General features: G+C 43.3%; 1 protein-coding gene across 4 annotated transcripts in view; it reads right to left on the reverse strand.

The window, feature by feature from the left end:
• The window catches only part of CACNA1E (calcium voltage-gated channel subunit alpha1 E), a 370728-nt gene that overhangs the window by 202576 nt on the left and 149550 nt on the right, over positions 1-18602 (reverse strand). For all 4 annotated transcript variants that reach the window (XM_070497320.1, XM_044758026.2, XM_070497319.1 and 1 more), the window contains exons 5-7: positions 3832-3935; positions 2595-2747; positions 1254-1435 (exon numbers count right to left, since the gene is read on the reverse strand). In XM_070497320.1, coding sequence (XP_070353421.1) covers positions 1254-1435; positions 2595-2747; positions 3832-3935 — 439 coding nt within the window. The remainder of the gene's footprint in view (positions 1-1253; positions 1436-2594; positions 2748-3831; positions 3936-18602) is intronic.

Consider the following 18602-nt stretch of genomic DNA (forward strand, 5'->3'; position numbering starts at 1 on the left):
AGTCCATTCTGAGACATAGCATTTCCTTTCCCTCCAGTGTAGATTATACCCAGAGCTCCTTCTAAAGGGGCCTTTGTATAAGCCACGCCATGCCCCACCCAATAAGTTTTATACAGATGGAATCAGGCTCAAAGGAAACAGAGGGCACCTTAGGATAAAGGCAGGCTGTGGGAGTGCAGGTAAAAGATGACTATTCCAAAGGTAGCTACCTTGAGCTGGGCTTGCTGGATGCATGTGAGGGTACAGACCTTTGTAAGCACCTATTTACAAAGGCAACCTGCCCAAATTGCTTTGCCCACCTAGGCTCCCTATGCATCTCCCCATTTAGTCTAAGTTCTCATTTAGAACTCAGACTCTGCACCATGCCTTTCATAAATTGTTAAAATCAGACTCCAGGAGGCAGAAGAGACTTCAGTGGTCACCCTGTCTAACCTTGTCCCCATGCAAAAATTCCCCAGCATCCCTGACAGGCAGTTAGACAGCCTTGTCTTATGCACACCTCAGAACCTTCCAAACATGCCCAATCATGTGAACCACCAGGGACACTTGTAAAAAGTACAGCTCACCAACTATTCACAGCTACACAAAATCAAAACGTGCAGAGAAAGGGCCTGTGAATCCGAATTTTTAACAAGCATCCCTAGTGAGTCTTACAATTAAGCATGTTTCTTACATGCATGTAATGCAATGGTTCTTGACAGTGGCTGCATATTAGAATCAGCTAGGAAGCTTTAAAAATAATCAATGATAGGTCTTTACCCCTAGCTATACCTATTTAATTTGTCTGGAGTGGAGCCCAGGTGATGTAAATTTGTAATGCTCCAGCTGATTCTAACATACTGCCAAGGTTGAGAACTACTGTAATATCTTCCCACACCAACGGATGGTAAGCTCTTTCAAGACAGCAGCCAAGAAATCGATACATCTTGGTACCCCTCACCAAACCCCACTACCACGTCAAAGCTGTAGCAGAACATACTCTATAACTGCTGAGGTGATCTGATTTAACTTGGTTTATTCACCCATCCAACGTGAGATGCAATTTCCTAACCGTATTAAGAAGCAGTGTGCTTCTACCTAGCAAGAGGCCAGACAGTGGAAGGATATGAACTGCAAAGCCTTCCCATGATTGAGTCTACACACACACACATCCCCAGCCCTCCTCTTCCCCAGGCTGACCGGCCCAAACAATCCCAGAAGGCTCATTCCACATGTCTTCCTTCCTGCTCCCTCCCCCAGCCAGCTCTACTCACATTGTACAGCACGGTGGTCCACCCTTCCATGGTGATGCACTGGAAGACAGTCAGCACAGCAAAAAGGATGTTATCAAACTGGGTGATCCCATCGTTGGGGCCAATCCAGTCCCTGCATTCATAACCAGCTGGGCAGCCCTGCACGCCACATGGGTGAGGGGGGTCAAATCCTTCTAGAATACCTGCAGACACATTTGGAGGGTGGAAGATAAACCACATGGTGTTTAGAATGATCTCGAAATGACCCCAGGAAGCCACAAGCACACAATTCTATTTCCTACAGTAGGGTTTGTCCTTCGTCTCAGTCTCCCTCCGCTCTGGCCTCTCTACGCCTCACAGCTCACAGTCCATGTGTTCAAGCCCATATTTCCCAACCTCCTCTGAAAGTGGAGCCTCTTCTCCACTTGGCCCACTTTCTGCAGGTAACATCCTCTCCCCTTGCCTGAGAACCACAGAATTCACAGGACTGGATCACACAGAAAGGTCTGAGGTGAAGGCAGAATCTTACTGATTTTCTAACTTCAGACTCCAGGATAAACCTTGAGTTCTTTTTGGGCCCCTTGGGGACAATTATATACTACAGTCCCTTGCCTAGGTCTTAACTACTGGTTTTTATGGCCTAAATTCCTGGTCTTGAATAAGACAGAAATAAAAAATAAAAATCTAAGGTGGAAGGTGTCCTTTGAAGATCCTTTTCATAAAAAAAATGGTACTTAATTGGGCTTCTTCAACCCCTCCTAGGGTACTCTACTCAACTTGCAAAGAACCATATGATACAAAGAGACAAGAATCTGGGGTTTGTGCACCCCCACCCATCTCCCAGGCCCCCCTGCCAAGCCAAGCTCAGAGCTCCCTCAGTCCTTTACACTATGTGTGGGTCACGGCAGAGAGAGGGGAAGATCATGAGATGGAGCATAGAAGAAAAACGTCTCCACAGACCTGGAGGGATGCAAGTCTGACTCCAGAGACTCTGGATTCCTGGGTCTCCATGGCTTCTGGGCCAAAGAGGCCATTGTACGAACAGTACTTCGTCAGACAAATGGTTTCCGACCTGCATTCTGATAGCCTTCTACCATGGGACGGGGGAACTGAGACATCCTATTTGAAATCCTCTGACTGCAGACCTCAGAGGTTATTTGCTTTGCAATATCAGTGTCCAGTGGAGATCTTTAGTCTAGGCTGGTTGTGCCTCAAAAGGCTGCTTCCTGGGCATTTTCTGACTTTAATTCTAGGCTTGGGATAGCACATACTTTTCCAACCAGTCTCCAAATGCCCTGAAATTGCCCCAAACACCCAAAGGGAGATGAAGGGAAGAAGTAGAGGACAAAATAGTGACCCTACCTGAATTGTTCATGAAGCATGCTCGGTGCAACTTCCCACTGTAGAACTCCAAGCCAATGATAGCAAACATCAGGATGGCAAAGAAGAGCAGAAGGCCAATCTGCAGAAGAGGCACCATGGCCTTCATGATGGACTTCAACACAATCTGCAGGCCTGGAGGGAAGGAAAGAGAAGAGTAAGCGGAGCCCTCACTTAGCACCATCCAATAGAGCAGCCTCAGTTTACCCTCTCCTAGGAGAAGGGCAAGTCTTTGAGGGAAAAGAACCATGGGTCCTGAGACGATAAATTCACCAAAGGATAAGCAGGACAAGTCAAGCCAAAGATGGCCATCATCCCTTCCCCTGGGGACCAATCCCGTCCTCCTCCTCACCACTCCCTGATCATTTACATGCCTATTAGCCTTCCCTCGTTTGTTTCACCCATGGTGTCTCCTGGATTCTCCTTATAGATTAAACTTAGTAGAACGTGCTTCCTTCCAAAAGGGAATTACCCTGCTAGGCTGTAAGTCCCTTGAGAGCAAGAACAAAGTTGATCTTTTGTTCTCTATCTATCTCAGACGCAGCTCTCCCATCACTGTTGGGGGAGCACAATTAGTAAAATCACCATTTATAAAACACCATATCCTTTGACCCAAAAGTTGTACTCTAGGATTCTACTCTAAGAAAATAATCAGAGATCTGAATAAGATTTAAGTAAAAAGATGTTTGTTGTAGCACTACTTCTAGCTGGAAAAAGCTACAAATAACCAGCAACATAAAAATGGCTAAACAAGTCATGGCCCATCTAACAAAGACTACAATACAGATTTTAAATGATATTTTTGAAGAATTTTTAATGTCAGGAAAATCAAATGCTTATGACAAAATCCAAAACTATATATACATAACGGTCCCGATTATATTAAAATGCACAGGAAAAAATGAATGAAAACATACACTAAAATGTTAACGAAAGTTATTTCTGAGTCATAGGATGAGTGTTTTTCATTTTTATTTTATATCATTTGCTTTACCTTCTAAATTTTCTGTAAAATTTTTCATTATCCAAAAATAAAGCTGTTAAATTTAAAAATGAAATGTTATGCCAGCTGCTACATCCCCACTATTTATTACCACTGGGGCTTCCTCCAAGAGGAACTGTTTTTTGTTTCCCCCAAATTCTCTTAGCCCTTGGACCCAGCTGATGACATGTCCGTAAAGCTATTAGCAGAGGAGAAAGAAGAAAGGTGAATGCTCACTAGGAATGCCTGACACGAGCTTCAGGGGCCTCAGGACACGCACGGCCCGGAGGGTCCTCAGGTCCACGTGTGTATTGAAGTGGGTTCCCGCGGTGGCCAGGATGCTGCGGATGGAGACACAGAGGGTCAAGGTTACCACAGTCTGGCTTTCTCCCCCGGTTCCATACGGGAAGCTGGGTTAAAGCAAGATCAGCCTGCAAAGCACACAGAGCCGACACCAGCTGCGTGAGGGTGCACCTGAGCTCGGGTGAATCATGGCGGTTCTGAGCAGCATTAAATTTAGCCACATCTGGGTTTCAGTTTACAAAGAAGGAAAACGTATCATCATATCAGAATCCTAGTTCCAAATCATGAGTAAAACACAAGGTCCCCAGTATCTGTCCTCTTCCTGCCCCCAAACCTTGTCCCTTACTTTCCATCTCTGCCCCTTGCCAACCTCCTTCCCCCCTTTGCAACCTACCAATGCCCTCACGTTTTTTTTTTTTTTTTTGAGGAAGATTGGCCCTGAGCTAACATCTGCCACCGATCCTCCTCTTTTTGCTGAGGAAGAGTGGCCCTGAGCTAACATCTGTGCCCATCTTCCTCTAATTATTTAGATGTGGGATGCCACCAGAGCATGGCTTGATAAGCAGTCTGTAGGTCCGCGCCTGGGATCCGAACCAGTGAACACCAGGCCGCTGAAGCACAGCATGCAAACTTACCCACTGTGCCACTGGGCTGGCCCTTACCCCTCACATTTTTTATTTCAAAATTTTCTTAGATTACCCTGACCCCTGTCTCCTTCAGACTTTCTCTGGATCAACTGTAGTAAAGGAGTAACTCACTCTTCTCCACCTTGACACTTAGAATTTTCACCAAACCAGTCAATCTCACTGATGCTTATGTTAGGGAGTAACTTCATTGGTTCCCATCCAGTATTTTTATAATTGCCCCAAAACACTGCATGACCTGGATTTGGTTTCTTTGCCTCCATTTTTCCACTTCCACAGCCATATCCAGAAAGAAACAAAAATCCATAACAATCCTAATAGATTGTGTACACCAAGTACCTTGTCTTGAGGAGACAATTTATTTCCCATGACATTGCAGATACTTTGGAGAGACAGAGACACTTCAGTATTTATAAAAGACACAGAAGACCAAGAGTCAAAGAACTGGGCTTAACTCCTGACTCATGCACTTGAGAACTGGGTGGCTTGAGGCAAGTCACTCAACCTCTGTGAGCCTTACTCCCTTTATGTACAAAATGAGGCAGTACCAGGGCCTAGTTATAAAAATGAAATGACACGGTGTTGAATATTAAGAATGTTCTGTAAACTACAATGCACAAAATAGACACTGTGTCTAACACAAATATTAATAATCTTCTTTTTGCAACTTTAATTTTAGCCTTCCTTCTGCAGTGGAATGCCTTTTCTCCCTCATAACCTCTCCAGGACAATTTCAGCTATCTGGAACTATTGGGGAATGAGGCATTCAGCAAACTGATTTTTCTGTAAAGTCAAAGGGTGGCAAGAATGGTTTATTTCATTTAATTATTTTTGGTGGAACCTCTCTGAAATATTTCAAGTATTGAAGAAGATACCTGAAGTGCCCTCAATACTTGAAAGAGAACTCAAATGAAAGGTTTATGCTGTATATCTTGAGAAAGCAGATATAGGACCCACAGGGACAAACTACACAAATCCAGGACATTATAATCACGAGCAATAACTTTGAAACAAGTTGTGAAGCCAACAACAAAGGGAACTGCATTATGTGGTAGTACACTTCCCAACATTAAAAGCATTCAAGCGCAGGCTGTAGACTATCTATTAAGAAGTAAAGAAGCTTCCGACATTGCGTTGAAGGTCATTTAAAGGACCAATAGAGATGTCTTTCAACTTTAAAATTTTATAATTCTATATTAATCTAAGCTTAAAATAAGAACCAGAAACCAATCCTACTCTCACAACGAATCTCGGGAGCTGGGCAAGCTTCCCAAGTCTTCTCCATCTTTCCCAACCTAAACTTCCACAGTCTCATCTGAAAAGGAGGGGCTATGGGCAGCAGAGTCTCTGACACTGCTTTTGGCTCTATCTTCCAAGGCCGAAGAGAGAAACTAGGGAGGGGAGAGATATCATCTCTAATGAGTGGGGGGAAACTGAGGGGAAGAGAGAGCAAGGAGAAACACGGAAAACAGGACTGAAACACAGGACAGAAAGAGAAAAAAACAAAGGAAAGAGGAGAGAGAGGAAGAGAACCTTCCAGGTGTAGTGAAAGAGAACCAGAACCCCAGGAAAAATGGGGTCATGGTTCAGCTGATTCTGCTAACAGAGGAAGGAGCTCAGCACTGTCTTCTGAGATGCACATGGGGAGACTGCTGTCCCTCTGGCTCGCTCTTGTCTTACAAACACAGCAGCTAGAATCTGCGCGTTCAGACACCAGAGTCCTGTTTCCTAGGATACCCAGACACACACAAGATGCTCTTTTGTATCATAAAAAGGGCTGTTGCAAATGAAAATTCCCTCCCCAACCCTCAGTCGAAAAAGATACATTTCAGAACACGGAGGAAGGGGCAGAAGGCAAAATTAAAAGTCAAGAAGGCGCAAGTGTGGAGAGAAAGACAAAACGGTAGAGGGAAAGGAGGAATGAGACGTTGAGGAGTGAGTTGTGAGAGAAAACGCGGAGATGAAAGCAAGAAAGGAAATAAGAACTAAAAGCTGATGGAGAAGCAAAGGTCAGAGAAATAAGAATGCTCGCATGGGAAAGAGAATAAAAGTAAAGCTAACTTGAAAGAGAAGCAAAAATATGTCATTTGTTACAGGGGCCTTGTGTAGCCAGCCTTGAGATACGTCCATGCTCTTTCTACCAAGTGCAGCCCTCGGTGGCACCTACCTACACCCCAAGGCCTCCAAGCCCCGCCACTCTTCAGCCAGGGTCATGCCACCTCTGGCTCCATGCTCCCCTGGACCTTGGAAACTTCTTTTTATTTTTTTAATTATTTTATTAAGGTCACATTGGCTCATAACATTGTGTAAATTTCAGGTGGACATTATTACATATCAGTTTCTGTATAGACTTCACCATGTTCACCACCAATAGTGTATTTTATTTTGTTTTGTTTTTGGTGAGGAAGACTGGCCCTGAGCCAGGAATATCTGTTTCCAATCTTCCTCTGTTTTGCTTAAGGAAGATTGTTACTGAGCTAACATTTGTGGCAATCTTCCTCTATTTTTTGTATTTGGGATACCGCCAAAGCATGGTTTAATGAACAGTGTAGGTTTGTGCCCGGGATCCGAACCTGTGAACCCCAAGCAGCCAAAGCAGAGCATGTGAACTTAACCACTATACCACCGGGCTGGCCCCAATAGTCTGGTTTTGATCCATCACCATACATATGTGCCCCTTTACTCCTTTTGTCCTCTCCCCACCCCCTGCCCCTCTGGTAACCACTAATCTGTTCTCCTTATCCATGTGTTTATTTATCTTATGAGTGAAATCATGTGCTGTTTGTCTTTCTCTGACTTATTTCGCTTAGCATTATACCCTCAAGGTCCATCCATGTTGTCAAGAATGGCATAATTTTGTCTTTTCTATGGCTGAGTGGTATTCCATTGTGTGTATATACATATATATATACCACATCTTCTTTGTCCATTCATCCACTGACAGGCACTTGGGTTGCTTCCATGTCTTGGTTATTGTGAGTAGTGCTGCAGTGAAGACAGGGGTGCATAAATCTCTTAGAATTCTTGATTTCATGTTCTTTGGATAAATACCCAGTAGAGGGATAGCTGGATCATATGGTATGTTCATACTTTTTTCCATAGTGGCTCCACAAGTGTGCATTCCCACCTGCAGTGTATGAGGGTTCCCTTTTCTCCACATCCTCTCCAACATTTGTTATTTCTTGTCTTGTTAGTTATAGCCATTCCGACAAATGTAAGGTGATATCTCGTAGTTTTGATTTGCATTTCCCTAATAATTAGTGATGTGGAACATCTTTTCATGTGCCTAGCGGCCATCTGTATATCTTCTTTGGAAAAACGTCTCTTCATATCCTCTGTCCATTTTTTGATTGGGTTGTTTGGTTTTTTGGTTGTTGTTGAGTTGTGTGAATTCTTTACATATTTTGGAGATTAACCCTTTGTTGGATATATAATTTGTAAATATTTTCTCCCAGTTGGTGGGTTGTCTTTGCATTTTGTTCCTGGTTTCCTTTGCCGTGCAGAAGCTTTTTAGTCTGATGTAGTCCCATTTGTTTATTTTTTCTTTTATATCACTTGCCTGAGTAGACATGATATTCAAAAAGATACTGCTAAGACTGATGTCAAATAATGTACTGACTATGTTTTCTTCTAGGAGTTTTATGGTTTCAGGTCTTACATTCAAGTCTTTAATCCATTTTGAGTTAATTTTTGTGTATAGTGCAAGATAATGGTCTACTTTCATTCTTTTGCATGTGGCTGTCCAGTTTTCCCAACACCATTTATTGAAGAGACTTTCCTTTCTCCATTGTATGTTCTTGGCTCCTTTGTCAAAGATTAGCTGTCCACAGATGTGTGGTTTTATTTCTGGGCTTTCAATTCTGTTCCATTGATCTGTGTGTCCATTTTTCTGCCAGTACCATGCTCTTTTGATTACTGTAGCTTTGTAGTGTATTTTGAAGTCAGGGATTGTAATACCTCTAGCTCTGTTCTTTTTACTCATTATTGCTTTGGGTATTCGGCGTCTTTTGTTGTTCCATATAAAGTTTAGGATTGTTTGTTCTATTTCCATGAAGAGTGTCATTGGGATTGTATTGAAACCGTAGATTGCCTTAGGTAATATGGACATTTTTAACCATGTTTATTCTTCCAATCCATGAGCATGCAACATCTTTCCATTTCTTTATGTCTTTTTCAATTTCTTTCAATAATGCTTATAGTTTTCAGTGTATAGGCATTTCACCTCCTTGGTTAAATTTATTCCTAGATATTTTATTCTTTTTGTTGTAATTATAAATGGGATTGTATTTCTGACTTCTCTTTCTGCTATTTAGTTATTAGTGTATAGAAATGCAATTTATTTTTGTAAGTTGATTTTGTACCCTGCAACTTTGCTGTAGTTGTTGATTATTTCTAATAGTTTTCTGGTGGATTCTTTAGGGTTTTCTACACATAAAATCATGTCATCTGCAAACAGTGAGCAGTACTTTCTTTTCTCTCATCCCATGCAGGAAGGCTGTCAACTGGGCCTTTAGCTCATTGACCATTGGCTGCTTCCTAACTCCTAGTGCTCAAACTGTCCTCAAGGGCAAGAATTACAATTTGGCTCCCCTGTCCATCTGTTAGAAGCAAAGGCAATGGGATTCTTAGGGAGAAAAGATAATTGAGGAACAGGGCCTTGCTCTGTGTCCCCATAAAATTCTGTGCCTACTGCCATTACTGCCCTTACCACATCCTAGAGAAATTCTCTGTTTTCTCATCTGTCTTCCTGATGAGATCTGAAACACTTCAAACGGAGATACTGTCTTCCTCATCTCTACCTCCCACATACCTAACCCAGGGGCTGGCAAGTAAGAGGTGCTCAATGAATGCTTGATGGATCGAACTGCACTGATGAAAGTAATAACTGTGTCAAAGCAGAGATTAAAAGGACAGAAATACCACAGAAACCCTAGAACTTACTGATGAAAAGAGCACGTAGCATGTAGCTGGGATACTACTCAGCCACGCATCAGTTTGGGCATCCAGGAGTAGACTGGAAGTCTGACCTCGAGCATTTTAGAGCCTATGAGGATCTTTCAATGTACTTCAAAGACTCCTGCTCCAAAGCAGATCCCACAGGAAAGGATCTTCCCAGTCTTCAGGAGGAGAGTTCAGGAGAGAGGGAGGGAAGGAGGAAGACTCAAAATTTAAAGACTTGCCTCCCAGCAAAACTCAAATACTGAAGAGTAGACAGCTCAGCGCAGCTCTAGGCCTCCTCCAATATATGAGGTCCGATGCAGGAGGCTAGAGGAAAGTAAACAATAGGAAAAAGCCCCAGTCCTCAGTCTAGTGGAAGGAGACAGACACTGAAATGAAACCATTATAATTCACCGTGAAGACTGTCATAACAGAGGTGTTTACAAAGGGCCATGAGAACGGGAAACACCACAGTTACAAATACAGTGCTTTCTACCTGCCAGCATTTTCATATACGTTATCTGGTTAAATCCTCAAAAATATCCTAATAGTACTATTGTCTCCACCTCACAGAAGAAGAAGATGAGGTTCAGAAAAAATTAACTTGCTAATAAACAGCAAGACCAGGAGTTAAAGTCAGTTCTCTTCTGATATCAAAGCCAATTCCCTTCCCACTCTGCCATTAGGCTGCGCAACATCTCAGTACTGGGCGGCTCCACTGTTCTTGAGTCCAGCATGGTGCTAAAAATACCAAGGTCACAGTATTTGGTCCCCAAACAAAGCAGTGAACTTGGTTCCCCCCATTCCAAGGCCACAAACCACTAACTCCGACAAACTTGCCACTGACCACTCCCAGGACCAGCAGGGTCTGAGGCTTCTTGTGCCTCAGGTGATGACCGCCACAGTATCTACATACACACACACGAAGAGAGACACACGCACAAAATCAGAGTGAGGCCGCTAAGGATAACTCCAATTCCCAGTTAATAAAAGCCTAAGCTCTCCACCATCCCAAGAGGCATATATGTGCACTCTTCAGAAGCAGAGGCTGTGTTGTCTATTTCTTTTGTCACCATGAGCACAGAGCCTCGTAGAGAGCTCTGTTCACAGAGGGGTGCTTAATTACTACTTTCCCTCCAAAGCAGAGGCTAGTCAGGGAGCAAACACAAACCTGTGACCACCACCAGCACAGAGGCAATGCTCTGTACACTGTAAAGGTTCAAAAACTGTTTCTTGATGGATGACATGGCTCAGCCCTACCTCTAACGTTTCTGCTTTTAGTGGTAGGCAGGTAAGAAGAGAAAGGAGGCAGATGAGATCCTGGGGGTGTGGCATGACCATAACTGCAGGGGCCCAGCCAAGCAGACAATGCAGGGGATGCTCTGGGCGACTCAACCAAATGGTCTCTCCCCAAGTCAGTCACCCAAAGACTCCTTCAACCCTGCATTCCTTTTGACCTTGGGGTTCTGTTAGCCTCCTCGTGAATCCAGGCTTAACAGTCTCCTTTCACAGGTATATTTCACTGTACGCTTCCATGGCTGGAAATACCCTGAAGCATTATACAAATATTACACTAAAAATTATGTGTTGCTTATCTGAAATTCAAATTTAACTAGGCATCGCACATTTTTATTTGCTAAATCAGGCAACTCTACTTACGCGGTGACTAGAAATGACCAGGTAAAGAGCTTCCCTCCCAGTCACTGCCTGAGCCCTAAACAAATGTACAAGTTGTCTTCTGAGAAGAGACACAAGCCAGGGGTCTGTTAGAATAGGCCCAGGATTCCCTCCTGAGTTCCAGAAATGATCCGTTTTGTCTCCACCCATATAAATCCCGAGCGAGAACCTCATTAGCATTTGAAAGGCAAGTTGTTCATATCTGTGCAAAAAGGCCGATTAACACTAGCCAAGGGTGTGAGGTGTTTAACCAGCCCATATTATGAGGAGACCAAGAGGAGGCAGGAAGGAATCTAATTCAAGCTGGATTCCCACCCCAGAGCTGAGTCAGGATATCATTTACATGGGTAGTCAACATAAATGAGTTGCCATATCCACTTAAAAGTGTTCCGTAGGTGGTTGGCTCCTTCATCTCTTTGACTATATTACCTCCAACGAGACACCAAAGTCTATCATATCCTTTCTTTAACACATCTCTTGGATTCACTTCTTACTCTCCAGCCTCCCTCTTGCCTGGAATGCCCCTCGCTTACCTTCTCTCCCCTGCCTAAATAATATGATCCAGACTTCGGGGCTCAGATGACATCCTGCCTGTACCTGGAAAAGTTCTACAATCAAAAGAGACTTGAACCAGGATTCTGAGAAAGTGGTTAAGCACATGCTCTCCAGTCATACGGGCTGATTTCAAATAACAGTTCCATCACCCACTCTAGCAGTCTGGGCTTACGCAATTGCCTCTCTGAGCTACAGTCTTCTCATCTGCGAAACGGATACAGTGCCTTCCTAAGACGGTTGATGTAACGATTAAAAGAGATAATGCTTGTAAAGTTCTTCACATAGTGTTGATTTACCATGTAGAGTTCCTGGTTGTAAGCAACAGAAACTGATTTTAGTTTTCCTAAGCCAAAAAAAAAAAAAGGAAGAAGAAGTATATTGAGAATATAGCTGGTTCCAGAATTGGAGGGTATTGGAAGACCAGGCTGGGAAAACAGGAAAGCAGACATCTTGGTGTAACAGACTGAATAAGATACCCAAAGATATCCAGATTATAATCCCTGGAACCTGTGAATGTTACCCAATATGGCAAAAGGGACTGTGCAGATGTGATAAAGGATTTTGAGACGGCATGATTATTCTGGATTATCTAGGTGGGCCCTTAATGTAATCACAAGTACCCTTATGAGAGGGAGGCACAGGAAGATTTGATTAGAAAGAAGAAGACAATGTGATGACTGAGGCAAGATGCTATGCTGCTGGCTTTGAGGATGGAGGAAGGGCCCAAAAGCCAAAGAACGCAAGGAATGCATCTCTAGAAGCTAGGAAAGGCAAAGAAATGAATTCTCTCCTAAAGCCTCTGGTGGGAGCACAGCCCTACTGAAGCCTTGATTTTGGCTCAGTGAAACTGATTGTGGATTTCTGAGCTCCAGAACTGTAAGAAAGTAAATTTGCTTTAAGCCACCAGGTTTCTGGTAATTTGTTACAGCAGCAACAGGAAACTGTTCCACTTGGCAAAGGTCAAAGAATCCAGGAAATCCGATTCGTAGGCCACAGTGGATATTGCTAGGACTGTGTCTGCCAACTGTACTGTCATAGTGTCACTAGCTTAAAAGTCATGGGGACGAGCTTAAGTTACATGTCCTCCCGACCCCCATCTGGCTGCACTGGGACAGTCCTCTGCCTACTTCCAAAATGAACAAGACCCCCAACCAAGAGCACCAGCAATAAAAGAGTCTCCCATAATGGAGTCCGGGGGCAATCGGAGAAGCCGGACGCGGGAGAGCTAAAAAATACAACGTCTACTATAGTCTGGCTCATAGAAAGTGCTTAATAAATAGGTGTTGTGGAGGAAGAAGAGAAGGAATAGATCCATTTCTTATCTACAGAATGAGGTGGTCAGATAGAGGGCCCTCTCAGACCCCTCCTAGCTATAAGACTGTGAGCCAAAGCCTGCCTAGGCGGTGCTGCACTCCAGCAACTCACATCCCTCTCTCCTTTCTCTGAACATCCAGAGAACCACACAACATTTAACACCTGATTGCATGCTGTCCTTGTATCTTAGAACAAAAGTCTGATTGTCAATGATAATTAGCTGGGTCCTCATAAGTCAGTTCAAAGCCAGCTCCTTGGTGACAGAAGCTGCCTTTCACACTTACATCTACTATGGCCACTTCCCTAACAAGATGCAACAGTGGTGGCCAAGGAATACCCTTGACTCGGGGATAAATGAGTGTTAATACAGCCCCATTGGGGCAGATTAGCTGGACTCATCCACAGAGCTGTGAATGAGCCCACAGGCACCTATACAATTGGATATCCAAACTGAGGAAGGTTTAATTCACATGTGCAAATAATGATGACCTATCAAAAATCTACTGAATTACACATAATGTTTTGCTCTCCATTTCTTTTAAATAAATTACTGAAAGTGTGATTTGATTTGGGGATCAATTTCTAAAGATGTAACTTCATTTTATCAAAAACAAAAAAGTCTCTGTGTATTAAATTGTTCACATAGAGACAAGCCCTCCAAAAAATGCAAATTGACCAAAATAAATTAGAGGGAGGAGGGTGAGGCTGGGAAAGGGAAAACAGATGACATGCCCAGCCCAGTTCCCAGTCTCTGCAAGCTGCCTCCTCTTCCTGCCCAGCCCCTCTGCTGGACCCCTTGATCCCATCCAGACTTAGCTCCATCCCAGAGCCCAGAACCCATCTACAATCTACTGATATTTACTGAGTGTACACTATGCAGCAGGCACGGCAGACGGTGGCTATCCTCAGGAAACTTAATGGAGACAGATATTAAACAGATCACAATTATAGGAAGTGGAAGGTCAGGGAGGGGAGGCTATCCTGTGGAAATGGCATACGAGCTCAAAGGTGAAGTATGAGTAGGCCAAAGGAAGCAATGTGGGAAGAGCACCCCAGGTGTAGGAAAAGGCATGCACAGAAGGCCCAAAGGCAGAAAGGAGACTGGCATCCTTGACAAATTCAAACAAGGGCTGGTGTGGCTGGCACCTAGTGATCCAGGGAAGAGTAGAGAGTGGAGGGGCTGGAAATATCAAATAAAAAAGACTTTATAGGTTATTTGGACCAAGTCTGGCAGTGTTCAAAAGCTCCAGGCTCACATTTGGTGATGGAACATGAGGTCCCCCACATTGCTACTCAGAGCTCCAAGGAATTTCCCTGCTTTAACCATTGGCCTCTCACCCTCTCCCCAACCCCAGGCCCTGGTGCTGTATTTGAGTGTCTACCTCAGTCTCCGTACCTGAAGTAATGACACCTTCTTGCCCCACAGGCTGCTGCTGGTTGCCTCCCCTAGAGTAATCTCCCCCGGTAACCGAGATCCTATGGTCATGCCAACTGGGGAAGCTGGGCCCCAGAAGGTGAATCTAGATCAGTCTAAGCACATCATCCATTTTCCTGAGCACTGACTGGTTTAGGAACAGGCAGGTGACGGAACTCAGGCCTTTGAGTTTAAGGGAAAATATCCTACAGGATGCTTCAATTGACCCATGTTCTTAGAACACAAGTAAAAGCATGTAAAGCAATGATTTTCAAGCCTTTTTTGATCACAGCCTACAGTAGGAAATACACTTTACATCACAAGCCACGGTGCATATACACATATAATTATATAATGCTTCATAAAATAATACTTACTCTTTCTACGTGTGATATAATTCATATTTTCTCTTCAATTCTTCCTTTCTATCTTTTGTTTAAGGCTGGTTGCAACCAACTAAGTTGATTTCATGATCCTCTAATGGGGCTGACCCATAGTTTGAAAAATCCAGATGTAGAGATCAGTCAATACACATGCTCATTCTCTCTAAGGAGACTGTTCTAAAGAGGACAACATGGACCAACCTGAACTGCTGCTTTCATAACAGCATGTGGCTTCTCGGTGTTTTCCCAGGATGATGAAACAGTTTGCCTTGAAAGGTTTTGTGCTTTTCCAAGAACGGCAGACACAGCATTCTAGGAGAGACCCTGTTCCCTCCTATGGTACTTGAAGTAGCAACAGCATCTTGCTGTCCTCTGGAATGGGCAGTCTTAAAGAGATCAGATATATACCCACCAACTTCAAAAACACCACGAGTCAACGATCTGTTTCTGGTTTGTTTTTTTCGGTTGGTTGGTTGTTTCTGTCTGTTTTGTGTGTGCGTGTGTGTGGTTTTCTTTGGCTTGAACCTGAGTTAATGGATGGCTAAAGTGGAGCTTGGACTTTCTTCTAAGCCCACAGACAATAAATGATAGCCAGGAAGCCCTAATATTTCTTAGGAGGATGAGAAGGAGGGTGGGGTCAAGTTGCCCCTTTCCAATAGATAAAATCTGTGCCATTTCTAGGAGGGAACAATTGGTTCTGTATTTAACAAAGGTAAGGTAACCCTTTCTGGAATTTAAAATGGGGTTCCTAATTAAGTTTCATAAGAATCTTAAAGGATATGAAGTGGTCCCCAAATATGCCTTTTGACTGAGCAGAAAAATCATGGCCTAAAAATCCTCTTTCCTTTCCCATAAAAAGAAAGTTCAGCAATCAAACTATGTCACACAAAGGAGAGGGGGTTATATCGACATTTGACGCCAGATAATTCTTTGTTGTAGGGAGCTGTCCTGTGCATTGTAGGATGTTTCGCAGCATCCCTGGCCTCTACACTAGGAGCCAGTAGCAACCCCTCTTCTAAAAGCCCCCTCTCCAGGTTATTACAATCAAAAATGTCTCTAGAATTGTCAAATGTCCTCTGGGGGGCACCCCTGGTTGAGAGCACTGCTATAGGAGACCCTCTCAGATAATGACTCCTTCAAACTCAGCAATAACCTGTTTAAACAATGTACGTGTTTCACAACTAGCCTCTCTCCACTCTGGGAGATATACACACAGCCCTTACCAGGCAGAAATGAAGAGGTTGCCAGGACTGCCCCCAGCCACAAGTCAGAATTTTGAGGGACCACCAGCATTGATGAAAATGCCCTTCTGCCATCTTTAAACATCTTCTTTAAACATGCATGAAGCTTAACCCCAATGTGTCTCCAAAGGACACCTTAATCCAAAAGAAAAGTTTCCCCAAAGGATGTAAGTGAGGAACACAGAGACATACAAAGGAGGTTTTATTTGCTAAACCTGAGTGTAATGGAAACAGAGGTCAAATTCCTATCAACGGTCCTGGGTTTCTTTCCTTTTTATGAGAAAGTCCCTGATTATTCACTCACACTCAGCCAGGAGAAACACCCAGCAATGGGTGGAAACTCCATGACTGTCACTCAGGTCCAGGAGATGACGGTAACAATGATAGAAGGAAACCCACTTCATCATTGTTTCAGTTTACACAGCCCTATTCCATAGAGATACCATTATCTCCCATTTTATAAGTTTGAGAATTAAGGTTCATAGAGAGAAACTGGCTAGTCCAAGGTCACTGAGGTAGTAAATGGTCAAACTGAGACTCAAACTCAGAAATTTAGATTCCAAATTTGGAATGCTTTCTGTAGCTACAAAAGATAATGGCTATTAGCTAGAAATACATCCCAAAAGCACATATATTTGACAAATGCCTTCTCTAGGACAACCACAGAGCTGCCTCTTTGCAGAGTCTTATGGTGTCCTGTGATTGCAGCATCATATGAATGTTACCAAAACTGTGCTTCAGAGAGTTGGCAAAAAAGGAGAATTGCCGGAGAGGGAAATCCCACATTAGAAAAACTCGCTAACATAAATGTGTTCTTTGAGTTGTTTTTCTAGTAGTGGTGAGGGATTTCTGTTGATCTACCACCCACACACTTTCTCTTACCAGGTCCCCCTCAGGACCAGGAATAAGTATTTGTGAGATGGCTGGCCAGGGACAGAACCCAGCTAAGGAACACGACCCACCAATTATCAATGTGGGCGCCAAGCCTCTAATGTTGGCCTCGTTTGAAGAATGCACCGGTGAACTTTAGTGTCAGATTACAGAGACCAGCTGTACAATCCAACACTGCCCGTACAGAGCGGCCACCTGCTGTTTCTACCACCCGCACCTCCTCTTCCTCTGACAATACCACTCTATCCCCACAGTTCTTTCAAAAACTGCAATGTTCTTACGTGACACTGATGGTCAGTTAACAAGTTCAAGGACAGAAAGTTCCTCCCCTGGGATGCTTGGACTTAGACCAGAGTTTGGTTGCTCTCTTCTGAAGCAGCTCAAGCCATAAAATAAAAGGCTTCAGGAGCTGTCATTTTCCATGTTGCCTCTCACAGAGCAAAGCTGGCTGCAGTGAGAGAGAAGAATAAAGCTGACCCCACGGAGGTAAGAGGAATGAAAGAAGGAAGGAATTCTGCTGGAGATAGTGCCCTGATCCTGCTGCACCTGAAGCCTGACTACTTCCTGTATTTCTGCAACCTGTGGTTCTGTGAGACACCCCTTCCTTGAAAAGTCCCTCCTTGCTTAAACTAGTCCAAGTTAGGTTTCCATCACTCACAATGACCCACTCACCTATTTTGTCCAGATAATACCATCTGGATAAGAAACCAGGGTGAAAGTTGATGGGACTGGTGTGGCCAGACAAGAGCTAAATAAGATACACGAAAAACAAGGGAAAGCTCAGAACCACGCTTCTGGCATGGAGCCAATATACTAATTAGAGAATGTGCAAGCTTTTTTCTTGGTATCTCCTTAGCAAATGACTTAATTCCTAAGATAGTGAAACACTGCTCCCTCTTCAGCTTCAGAAAGACTGACAAATGACACACATTCATGATCCTGGACAGAGCTATGGTCCTATTCTCAAGACATCAAATGCTGAGGAGTGTAGGTTAACACTGGATGGAGCATTCAACGGAGGAGGAAAAGAAAAACATCAGTGATAAAACTCTACCTTGTCACAGTGTATTGGGGTAGGAGACTTTTGTTTCAGATGTCTGGGAAATATCTGGCTGAAAGAATCTGTTTGAGTTTATAAAAACCTTTTCAATGGATATGCAATAAAGCAAAATATTAATAGCAGACTCTAGGTGTCAGGGATATGATTATTCTCTGTACCATTCTTTCCATTTTTCTAAGTGTCCAAAAATTTCACAATAAAATGTGGGGGAAAAAATTCTAAAAAAAAAAAAAAAAAAAAAAAAAAAAAAACCTTCTCAAATCATTGACGCTTTCAGACAAATCATGGGTCCATAATTTTAGAAAAAATGTATTTGTCCATTGTTCCACTTTCCTACTTCTGCCTGCAATGCCCAGGAGATTGATTTGCGTGACAGGCATATGCTATCTGTTGTCCAGGATGACAAGTATTAAAAAAAAATTCCAAGATAATTTCGCAGACTTGCGTGGAAGACAAACCTCCAATTAACAGTGCATGACGAAGAGGCAGCCATAAAGTTGTTCTAAAATATCACCTGTCTGTAGAGCACCCAAGTGAACTGGAGCTATTTGTCAGAGAAAACGAAATGCTTTTCACCTTTTGGAGTCA

Source organism: Equus asinus, chromosome 25, assembly GCF_041296235.1.
Source record: "Equus asinus isolate D_3611 breed Donkey chromosome 25, EquAss-T2T_v2, whole genome shotgun sequence".
NCBI lineage: Eukaryota > Metazoa > Chordata > Mammalia > Perissodactyla > Equidae > Equus > Equus asinus.